General features: G+C 37.1%; 1 protein-coding gene across 1 annotated transcript in view; it reads left to right on the plus strand.

Moving 5' to 3' along the window:
* LOC140159458 (uncharacterized) overlaps window positions 1–12890 on the plus strand; it is a 334393-nt gene that overhangs the window by 175236 nt on the left and 146267 nt on the right. Inside the window, 2 exon segments of the mRNA XM_072182940.1 lie at window positions 9289–9423; window positions 11542–11574. Of these exon segments, the coding sequence (XP_072039041.1) occupies window positions 9289–9423; window positions 11542–11574 (168 nt within the window).

Here is a 12890-nt window from a genome sequence, read left to right on the forward strand (position 1 = left end):
CTATATAGTGTGTCCATTTGGGAATTTCTACTCACTTTTACTTAAATTAAGATTTTCTATCAACTATCAACATGCTGTCTAGGTGATTTTGACCCGGGAAAAAATAGAAAGGAAAGAAGAGGATCCATATTCAACAGATAAGATGAGATGAACAAGAACTTTGTAGCTGATTTTCATTTTATCGATATTTAATTGAACCGGTGCACTCTTTCAAAGAAATGCAAGGGTATTCTTGAAATGAGCTCAAAATAATCGCCCAAAACTACTCTGTCAAAGTACAACCATGTCTCTCAGTACAAGCAAGTTTCCAACTATTTTCCCTTTCCCATAAATAATCATTTAGATAAATACACCACATGAAAGTAAAAATTCTAGAAATCGCAGAGGACTTGGAATGTCAATATGACACAGAAAATAGGTGTTGTTAAATTAGCATTATTTTGGTGGAGTAATATTTCCAGTCTCAGCCTAGGGCCATCCTGGTAGTAAACCTAGCCTTGGGATGGTGTGTTGTGTGTGGTTGATGCCTATAATGGATGACCTTATGGTGTCCTTAACTCCAGGGATGTACTTGGAAAGGTTTGTTATGATAGCATGTGGTGTGTGACTGCTGCAAGGGGACATCTCAGCAGCTGCTATCTCTGGGAGTGTGTAAATTAGCAGTGTGGAAGAATTTTCCCAGGAATCAAAAACATGGTGTTGTTGAAATGTGAAAAAGATAGATTTAACACATGGTGTATAAATGCAGTAGTTATTCACAGGGTTTTTAAAATTCAATTTAGGACAAGTGCTTTAGAAAAATTCAATTTAGGCAAAGTGCAGGCTCTAAAGATCTAAAGTGCGAAGGGTATGGCATTCTGTGACATTATACAATGGATACTGATTGGGTTTTGGAATCAAAATCTAAGGAAGATGTATTTCCCAGTGCAACATAAGTATGTGTAATCAGTCATTTATTGACAGATTTAGCTTTTTTTATTCACTGGTATGTTGGGGGAGTGAAACTTGTTCCTTTTCCTCCAATGGCAGCTTTTAATTAAAGTTGAATTGAAAGCATCAGAGAGGCTGGGTTTGATAATTTACAGAAACATCAGAATTTGCATTAAACACTCATAACAGTATTGTATTTTGAATGTTGTTTTGTATGGAAAACTGCAGATTTTTACATGTTTGTAAAGTTACAAGTTAACGAGAAGTAAAAGTTTGATGGCTGTTTATAAAAAGATAAAGCTTCTGCTCAACAATAAATCTTTTCATAAAATCCATCCTTGGCCATTTTCATAAATTGGTGTAAAGAGACAAATATTAGTTCTATCTCGATGGGAATTACTACATCCATGGTATATGACCAAATCAACAGCATAAATATCTCTTGGGAAAACCTCCCACTGACAACGCCCACCCATGTATGCCAACATGATATCAAAACACTTCTCCAGCATTAAATAATGGGAACACATTGGGCATTTATTATCCCAATTTACCTGGACTGGACCAAGATGATGTCATCCTACGTGTAGTTCTGAAATGGGTATTATTTTTGCTGGCATAAAATTTCACAAATTTTGAAAAATGTTTTTATTTGTTGTAATATGGAATTAATTTATTTACCATGGTTTTCTATGCAGGCATTCCGTGCATTGGAGGTAGGAACCTTGTATGACCAAATGTAATTTGAATTTCTTTATTTTATTTGAAAATATATCTTTAAAGAAAGAAGTGTTTTCTGTCTGAAAGGTTTTTACAATGGAATTAAGCTTATTGAGAAAAGTGGGCCACTTAATTGTGAATAATACTCAGACAGAATATCACCAATGGGTTTAGACTGTAGGCTAGAATTTATGGTAAACATACAAGGTACTGCTGTAAAATATACAGAATGACATACATTTCCATGTTTGCTTTTTGCAGCTAGGCTTTAAGCCACATCATGTACCCAGTCCTATCTCAGCAAATCCACTCCTTTATTCTTGAGGGATTTTAATTATTCATTTTCCTTTGTTGCTGGTAAAAGCATAGATAATCAAATATGAAATATGATCAAACTTAAAAGCACCACTTCAGAATAAGGAATGATGCCTCAAGATATCAAAATTGGTTGTGAGGTTAAGATTTGGATTAGGATTGTGATTTATTAGCAGAAGGATCAGGATTAAGTTATGTTGAGATAGAAGCAGTAGGATTCTGATTGGGGATGGCTTCCAAGTTTTCCTGTAGAGGTTTCTCTGTCTCAGTGACATAGCAATTAGCCAAGGGGGAGGCAAAGGGAGGGCAATGCTATACCCTCCATATCGTCCTAGGCTCCTACGTATTTGCGATTTATTCCATATTCATTTACTGATAATGATTTAGGGGAGAAGGTCAAGATTTAACTTCCTACAAGGGCAACTGCCCCCAGTGAGAAGTCTTACTCCCTGTGGGATACTGGCTGCCCTGATAGTCTAGATTTTGATGCTTTTTGTACTTTTCAGCCATTTTTGTCAACTTTTTCCCTCCTTGAAAGTTGCCTTTCCCCCTTGCCCCCCCCCCCCACCCCACTGAAAAATTCCTGGTTACGCCACTGCTCTGTCTGATTGAAACAAATTATGTCTGGTGTCTGCATGGGCAATACAATGAAATTGAGACACAACATTGTGCATCTATTCATTAGAAGTTGCAGGCACGTAACATTCATGAATCTCTGAATGTGATCAAAACGACTGTGTTTTGAAGCAGGTTAACATTATACTTTGGATTTGAATAGCTCCACCTGAAACTGATATACAATTGAGGGATTGATCCTGCACTCCAATTTCAAGGTGTTACTTCACAGTGTGTTTCCTGGTCTATTCAATCTCATGTTCAACTGTTCATTGTAAGGTCTAGGGTGTCTTTGACCTTGGCAGTTGATCAGCCAAGGGTTTTACACCTTCTATTGTCTGAATATGTATTGCTGGTGTTTGCATTTAGTTCAATCAACTTTTCCTTTTTACCAGTCCACTTTTTAGGATTTGATCATGGAGGCATGATCCTATCCTGCATGCGTGGGAGGTGGGAAAAGTAGTACAGACATATTGTTATGAATCTACCCTTTCTTGATGCATAAAATATTGTAAAGCTTCTGGCTTTCAAGATGTATAGGATCTAGGCTAAGTCCTGGTTAGTTATGATGTTATTAGTATGAGGGCACAGTGGCTCAGTGGTTATGGCCTTGGACTCATAATCTGAGAGCTTGCTCGATGTGCGTGGGTTCGATTCCCCGTCCCACCACTGTGGGCAAGGCGCTTTGTCTCGCTTGCCTCACCCCACCCAGGTGCAATGGGAAGCTGTTAGGGGTAGTCACAGTCGTTGTACTGATGGACCCTGCGCCATGTGTAGGCTGCAAACGTGGTTCGGACATATTCTAATGACGGCAGAATAAATGTAAAGTGCTTTGAGGCTGTTCACGGCATAAAGCGCTATATAAATATCTACATTTATTTATTTATTATGAATTCAGTTTTCTATTCTTGCTGTGGTAGGGGTGGGAACCTGGGATTGATGAAGACTTCTGAAGCTGTTATGTTTTTGACCCAAGAAGCTGCTGGAAAACAAAAGTGCTGCTCTTTCCAAAACTTACAGATGATCTCAATCAAAGTCATCAGAAGGAAAAGCATCACATTGCAACCTTGTAACACCATAGGTCACATGGTTAAAGACTTCAACCTACATGTAGTGGGTATCCTCATCATTAGTTTATTTCATCCCGATTCAGAGAGATGTATGGATGATGCAAACCAAATTAATCTAGATTCAAAATCCTTATATGAGCTCTATATTAACATCTCCTGGATGCTCTACAAACCTATTTCCCTTTACATGGTAGTCCTGTTTACAAACAGCTCTGTATAGTCATCTCTTGCTCCAGCCACTTACAAAATGCATTGGAGCTGGTAGTCATTTATTGACTCTAAATACCAACGTTGTCAGAAAGTGGAAAGAAAATTGTCTTTGACAACTGGGGCAGATCAAATGACTGTCTTCCCTGATCAATGAACATCAATAGGCTACAGTACATTTATATAAATGGTCTAACAACATGTTCTACGAAATCAGTCTAGTTCAAAATTGTGAAATCAAAGATAGAATTAAGATGAATGGCCATGATAAAAAGTAAATTGTCTTTATGTGTTTGATTTCAAAGTATTGTTTTCAATTTGTTTCCATTTTACAAAGTGCACAAAGGTCTTGTTTAATGCATCATAAATCTCATAGTCTTATAAATAATTGCTTGTAGATAATCAAAACAACACAAAAATGAGACAAATCAGCCCAAGATGATGTTGCTTTCTCTCATTCTGTCAAATTTCTAGGACATTGACCTTTTATGGCTTGCCACATTGTCACCCCTATCTGAACCTTATGATCTTCCACATTATGCAAAAATGTGGAACATATTCCTTTATTCCCAGCGGCTACGAAAAATAAGTCATAGGATACAAGAGGGAGGTATTTATGAGTTCATTATGACATGGGTGATATCTTATTTTAACCCAACTCATGGGTATCATATTGGTTCATTGCATAATTTGTCACCCATCTGAGACAGTTATTTACTCCACCTTGATGATGACCTACACATTTGGAGGATGGCAGTAATTGGTTCTGATGGGCATATTTTCATCTATTCCTGGTACAGTAAAACCTCATTATAACGAAATCTGATACAAGAAAAACCCTGTTATAAAGAAGTATTTTTCCAGAACCAAGATACAAAATTCTTTTGTTATTTATTGTTTTTACAACCCTGATATAACGAAATTTGGATATAAAGAACTAATTTTTCTGTCCCTGACAACCGTTATAATGAGTTTCCACTGTATTATAATGCCCAATGGATATTATGAGTGGGATGATATTATGAAATTATGAGTGGGATGAAAATAGATTTTTTAATGACCTGTGCTGTTGAAAAATCTTGGTCATGAATTTCTGGTCATGCCAGAGAGGTGGGCAGTTTTCTTCAACCTCGTCAGGGATATCAGGACTGTGTGCTTCAAATTGGCAAGTTCAGATCTGAATAATAAGTAAACTGCCTCAATACAGCAACTACCTTGCAATAGCAAACATGGTGTATGATTATTTCAGTTTTCTTTAATACAAGATGTGCTGAAATTTGGGAAAAAAAACATTGATAACAAAATTGCAGGGTAAACCATGAAGTACAAGTAGATCTACTTGTTCCATGGATAAACATAGTTGGGGTTTCCCCTTGCAGTTTTCATTCAGAGACATTCCCATTGGAATACAATATTTTTAGCTCACTTGTTGTGATGGTACATATAAAGCCAATCAATCATTTACAGCTTTCCACCCTTTGGTTCTTGGCAGGGGAAGGCTTAAAGGGGCACTTTGTGATCTATAGCCTCATCCCCCAACTTCCTCAAAAAGTTGAGATTTTCATACCATCACATACCTAGGACTGCATAATGTGTGTGTACATAACTTTACTTGCAGATTTGGTTGCAAAAGACATTGTTCAATTTTCTGTCAGCACAAGATAGAAATGAGTCGGCAGACAGAAATGACAACACAATGGTATTATACCTATAGGCCTAGACCATTTTAATGTAGGCTACATGCAATTATGCTTAACTCACAAATTCCATGTCTAAATCAACTGATAGTTTGGAATTAAGATTTTTTCATTGATATCTTTTAAAGCACATCCTAAAAGAGGATGCTAAAATAACAAAATGCCCCTTTAAAGGTAGAAGCATACACTATTCTCCATCCGGTAATGTCATTATCATGATCACTATACACTGCATCAAAATAAGCTGTCAACTTACTGATCCTGCATCTCTCTTCGTGACATTGTATAAAAATGCATATCAGAAATTTCATGTTGTAGCATTACATTCCCTGATGCAGCATGTGAGAAAGGATTACTGGTATAAAGAGAGAGGGAGTTTTACCTCCAATAATAACATAGTTAACCATTGACATTTAGGGATTATTGTCAGACTGCATACCAGATGTCTTATTTGTATCAGTTGTCAGGTACAACATCAGATTTGAAATGTAACAAAACTAACATGCACTATGGACCACAATGGCCTCATCCCAATGGCATAGTTCAATAACCTCAATTAGACAATCATAGTGCAAAATTTGACCTCAAGTTTCACAGTATGAGTTTTTGTACCCACATTTTTAAAGGTCAGTCAATGACTGTACAAATGTATAGTAGTTAAAGAACTGTGCCCTGATAGATGAGCATGTTGTGGATCCTAGTGATGTGAACCAAATCCATCCATGCATATCAAACAACTATTCAGGGGGTACAATGTTGCACTGGTTCAATGTATGAACCACATCCTTGTATATAAAACAACTATTCTGGGGACAGCATGGGTTCAATGCCAATTTGACATTGCAACCTCTCTGAGTTTGATATAAATAAGTTCAGGTCTCTGCTTGCAAAACATGGAGGTTATTGGAGCAAAATGTGGAGGTTATTGGAGCAAAATGGGTCGGCAGTAATCCTTTCCCTCTCCCACTCACTTTCTCACCATTTCTGTTTTTAAAAAAGCAAAGAAAACCCAGTAAACCACCTCCTCAAAAAGTTTTGTAGGGTTTTTAGGCTGTGATTTAGCAATGGTCTTAGCACATAAGAATGAGACTGATCCAGATAGTACTGCACTGTATCCTGCGGCAAGTTCAAGATTTAACATCTGACACTACCCAAGTGTTTACAGTGAAGTGAAATGATCACAAATGTCCATTTTTCTCACTGAAAGTATGTGTACACTAGAAAAGAACAAAATATGGTGGAAAAGGAACTACCCTTCGGGCATCCCTGTGTATTTATACCAGTGTGTGCTTGGAAGAGGACATTGGAGGTGGATATTTGTGACCTAACTTGAACCAGGAAAATGGCTTTACGTGATGTGTTATTATGCAAACCCCAGTGAAAGCTTTCAATTGATTCAGTACTAATAAGTTTTCACAAGTCAACTATTATATGTGTGACGAAGACTTACACCTAACTTAAACTTAAGCTGATCAGGATTATTAACTTAATCAACTTGTCAGCAACCCAACTCAAAGGTGGGTCAGCCATATAGGAATTACAGGTCTATGTGTTGGAGAACAATTGAAGCCCTGTATATTGTGTGTTTATTTAGGTTTAAAGCCATACCAGATGACTCAGAAGTGGTTGTAAACTGTATATTTTATGCAGCTTCTAGATGGCCAATTTGTTGAGTGCACTACCAGAAATTGGTGTAGTGGAAGACTATCATTCAGAAGAAAGAACAATTAATTGTGCATCACTTTTTTGGGAAAATATCTGCTTTGTATTAACTATTAGTTTTCAGTGTTCACTCTGGGATTTGATGCTGGTTGAGGTTGCTCAATGCCTGGGTCAATACCCCTACATATATTTTGGTTCCAGATTTCCAGAACACATATAGCTGCATACATAGTTGCACACACCTCACACAGCCCACACCACCCCACATACATGCATACCCCAAATCACACACATGCATATGTGCACCCCGGGTGTACCCATACAAACATGTGCATGTACCCACTCACATTCAACAACAACACTCAAGCCAAGGTTCAGTATTGTTGCAAATCCCTTTTTCCCCAGGAGCACCCATACAGACTCACACCATCATTATATTATTCTCTAGGCATTGAAGACATGCTATTATCTTTAGGTCAATTACATATCAGGGGCGGAAGTATTGCTATCCTACCCATCCATACACATCTGATAGTGTATTCATTTCCAACATCTTTGATATATGTTTGTTTGTTTGACATTTACAATTTTGTGTTCTTCACACATGGGTGACAACTATCTAGGATAAAGTTACACACATCTTCATCTGCAGAATTTATGTCATCATGTCCAAGTCCAACTGACCTACATTTAATACAGTATCTTGATCTCAAGTAATCACTTTGAAAGTTTGTAGAGTTTTATGGCTTTGGGTTATGCTGGAGAATAACATGTGTTGATGTGTATTGAAAATATGTAGCTCATTCATTTTTTCTAATAATTATTTCCATTCTTCATGAGGTTAGTAAAGTCTTCACTTTTGTACCAAAATTTGCACGAAGATGTCAAAATCCTCCCCAGCTTGATAATGGAATAGCAGTGTCCATCTATTTATTTCTATTCTATATGGCATCAAAACTATGACAAAAATTACTTAATTATTGTAAAATATTTAATTGTGATGATGCATTCAAATGGATTCAAGGGTCAAGATAACCCTGCTATTCAACTATACCCTTTGATAACCTTGCTATTCAACTATACCCCTTTATTGAATTGTGTTCCCTGCAGCATTGTGAATTTGATATCAAAGCTTCACTGGTAAAAAAAGGTAAAGGAGTCAGTTTACCTAAGTCAGGAGTAAAATTCCCTTTTCACAGAGTGTAAAAGTTAACAATAGTGTTACAACAGGTTTCAAGTTACAGAATTTTGCTTGAAGTAAACCATTTCTCAAGAAAAAAAACAGACTTTGAAGAAATTTTGATATTTAAAGAAAACATATGTGACCTCTTGATACATAATATAATAAACAAACACCCAATCCATTTGTCATTCTGGGATGGACTTTGCTGTCAAGCCTGAATATTTTATTTTTGTGCCATATTTTATTCATGGGGGTAAAACACAACCAGTATTTTGTAGCATAGTAATTGGTACATGTATACAAGCTGCTGCTCATAGATAACCATTATTAATAACAAAGTTTACACCTTTTACTTAATTGTGTGATGTGAGACTTCACAAGTTTATTTGTGGTTCCTAAAATTTTACATTGTTTTATTTTGTAGAAAGGGGAAGTACAAAGAGATTATATGTTATGATTGATGCCGACCTTTTAACCATTGCCCTCTTTGGTTACAATTAATGGTGGGAAAAGTGTGGTGGGTGGTAGAAACAATGGATACTGGGAAGTAGTAAGAAATTGGAAGAAAAGATAATTTTTAAAAATTAATATAAAAAACCTCTGTAGTTGTAGATCTCCTGTATTTTGGTGTAGGCCTACATGAAATTTAAAAAAGAATACTGGACATCAGCCTTAATCCCAGGTTTATTAATTAAGTGTATGTTTTTACATTAATTGGGCATAATAACATAACGCTGTCAGTATTAATATCAAGGGCCAGGGTTCAAATCATGGTAGTCAGTGATCTCTGTCTGCTTCTTGATAGGAAGATTAGCTCATGATTATTGATTGTGTAAAAAAATTGGAAGTCTAAAATGTTTTCTGGTTGTTTTTTATTTCTGTATTACAGAAAGATGTTCCCGAGGGGAGTCAGGGCTCCCCACCAGACAAACCAGAAAAACCAGAGAAACCAGAAAAGCCAGAAAAGCCTGAAAAGCCAGAGAAGTCAACAACAGCAACTACAGATGACCCACAGAGTTCATTAGTAAGTAGTCCGTAGCAGGATTGTATGGTTGAATTTAGACCTTAAACAGGTTTGGAAAAAAAATGTACAGTACAAAGAGTTGACTTGGAGAAGGAGGACTTTGCCTTCCAAAGCTCTTAAGAGTACACTTTAGGAGTCCACATGATGTCCCAATATGGTGGTTTTACCATAGTGTTACATATGGGGCCATATTGGCATCTGCCTTCTGCTATTCAAGTTCTTTGGTACTGTATGATATTCATAGTCAGGTTTGGTTCCAAATAATTGTTTGTATTCCAAAGAATTACTCCTCTGAGGTATATAATATGTATATTACTAGTACCCGACAGAATGAAAGCTTTTCTGGAGAAATTAGAAAATGTTGGAATGAACATTAATGGAACAAACACTGGCTAGAATATTACCCATCCATGTAGAGGATTCAGGCAAAGGTATATTGATGAACTTGCAAAAGTATCATTTCTTGACTGCTCCTTTTGGAAAAGCTATGCTTTGATGTCATATTGGCATTGGTAAGATCCAGACCATGGCTTGTTCATGATACTGGTTTATGCACATTGGATAGCTTTGCCTGGGTCCTGGTACATTTTCCTATAGGTTTGATCAGCAATAGCAACATGAGCTACAGTTTTTGTCAGAGAAGAACGGCAGTTGTTTACATTTTGAGAGCGTGCAGAGCGTAAACACGGAAGTGGGGTTCCGATTGGCTGAATCAATCGTCACACAATCATAGCAACAGACTGATAATCTGATTGGCCGATTGTGTGTCAAAACGTTGGTCGGCGCATATCGGCTCCCTTGAAGGGAACGCAAAGCTCCGCATATGTCGCTCATTAACAGGACGCTTGCGTCAATCCGAGTAAGGGATTGCCGTTCTTCTCTGAAACCCAGTGTAGTATTGCATTTTTATAATGCAAATAATAAGGAACTGATTCCAGAACTGAGGAACTCGCTGCAGTACCAGTGAAAGGTAAACTTATCATCCCTGCAAAGTATTGCAAATGGTAAGATCTGATGGAGTTTTGCACCATGCTTCCAGTGTATTTCTTGCTGGCAACTTTTGTTGGTATATATTTTGCACACACAATCTGAGAACAATTAGCATTCATCTGATTTGTGAAGTCCTTCATTGATTTGTTTCAATTATCTGTTTTCTAATTATGACTGATTGATTGGACAGAATGGTATTAGCCTTTTTTACATATGGCGTACACAATAGGATGGCACTGCACGAAGTGGGTAAAGTCTTTTGAATTTGCCGGGTTTTACCCAGATTAAAGACTGCCCTCCTTTTGTATACGCCATACTTCGAAAAGGCTGATTGAACACAGATCCCACGAATCTACGCATTGATATGGCTGACTTTTGTTCTGTTTTTGGAACCAGCATAGTAAACAAACTACTCCCACACTGCACTTTGAAGAGTTCAGTTGTAGTCTGGTTTTGTGTGCAAGTATCAAATACAGTTGCTATGTACATATGGCATGTGTAGGTCTTAGACATGCCAGGTGGTATTTAGGCCTTCAAGATGGACCTGATTTGTTCTCTCTTTCCCACCAATTTTACCCTACCGCACACCATAAACAGAATTGCTACAAGAAGTAGAACTGCACAGTCAGTTGTGTGGGTGGTTCCTTTTTCTGTGGTGTTCAGTGGAGGAGTAATGGTGGGTGATCTGAAAGAAAATCAGGTTCTACCTACTTTGGCAATGTAAAACTATGTTCTGACTTTCCTAAAGAACAAAATAAGTAATGATTAAAATACAGTAAGAATTTTAAATGAATGAATACAACATGACGAGTGCCCACGTTCCTGCCATTCAACCATGACAATGTGCCCACTGGGAGGTTACCGGACGAGTACATGCACTGGATACAGTAACAGCAGACGCATGCAATTACGTGTTCATCTAAAATGTCACAATGTGTTCATTCCTTTGACATTCTTATTTTATTTTAAATAAGTACACATTTGATGGTAAAAATATTCAGAAGTGACATCTGTAAAGTTTCTCTTTTCTTAGTCAACTTTAAAGATTTATTTCTTAAATACTTAAAACTAAGGCATGTAATATTTAGCTAATCTGTACCAATTTTGCTTCCAAAATTGTAATTGTAGCTTGACGGTGAGGTTGAGGGTGAAGAATTGAAGGTATATATCAGTAAATAATTGTTACCTACCAGAATGATAAACTTGTACATAAATGAACTATCATGATGATTCTTGTTGATGGTGATTGTGAAGCCTGGCTTGAGTGAGATGCAAAACTGTGCCTGTCCATGGAACAAATTCTTAAGTATATTCCATTTTAAATTGTTACCGGTCTTTAGATTCAAATCTAAGACCTACAACAATTGAATAGGATGGAAGATACATAGACCTCCTGATGCTAAGCCCTATTGAAATTGCATGGTGATGAATTCTGCTGTAAGATAGTGCTGTTGATCAATATGTTGAAGAAAAAAAGATCAAAATCTGTCTCCAATAATTGCTTAATTCCTATTTCTGTCTTGATTCTGTTTTGACATGAGTTTCAGTGGCATAGCATGATTCTTCTTCAAAGTGGGAGAAGGGCGATGTATTTAGGTCTTTTTGAACTGGGACGTGACTGTCCATTGAAATTGGAAGTGAAGGGATGTAATTCAAATAGGGGAGGGGAGGGGAGATATGTTCATGATGCTATGCCACTATCTTGAGTAATTCTCTCCATTTGTACAAATTTCTTTCCATTGTCCTGTGAACCTGAAAAGAGTCCTTGTTCTCTCTCATGGAGCATGTATTGTATGCTTAGGGTAGCAGTGTCTTTATATAGGTCAAGTCAGTGGACTCCCTCCCAGTCCTTAACACACAAGCTATTAGCAGTGACAAAGTATACAGACACTTATCTGTCACCGCCTTGTGTATTGACTTATGCAAAGATATGGCTGCTTGGATGGGCCAACTGATGTTTACAATAAAGAAAGTATGTCTTGGTCTCAAGTAGAATGGAACTTTTAAAAACACAAAAACTGGATGGACTTGTTCTTGTAGTGTAAGGCTTTATTGCTTGTTTTCTGTGATGCAGGTGGGTTGGATTTGTTTCTCCTGTAAAGACACTTGATGTAATTTGTATGAAACTTACTTTGTGGTAAAATATGTTTGCAAGAGGGCAAAGCTTACTCTTCAAGGGCCATTTGTGAGATGCCTACTATAATTTCTCTCTATCAGGAACCTGTATTATAGCTAGGAAAGCACCCTTTAAATCTTTTAACATGTAAGTTCTGCTCTTTATGCAACTGTAGATATAAGCATGTACAATTAAGTATACCTTTTAATTTTAAGTTGAATTCAAGTACATATTGAGGGCCTGGTAGTGCATCAGTACATAGACTTGGGAGTGGTTGCAAAAGCCAACCACTTGTAGACTACTAGTGCTGTGGCAGAACTGGTGGTTTAACTGTTTTCTATTCTTTTAAACAGTAGAAACC

The sequence above is a fragment of the Amphiura filiformis genome, chromosome 8, assembly GCF_039555335.1.
Source record: "Amphiura filiformis chromosome 8, Afil_fr2py, whole genome shotgun sequence".
Taxonomy (NCBI): Eukaryota; Metazoa; Echinodermata; class Ophiuroidea; order Amphilepidida; family Amphiuridae; genus Amphiura; species Amphiura filiformis.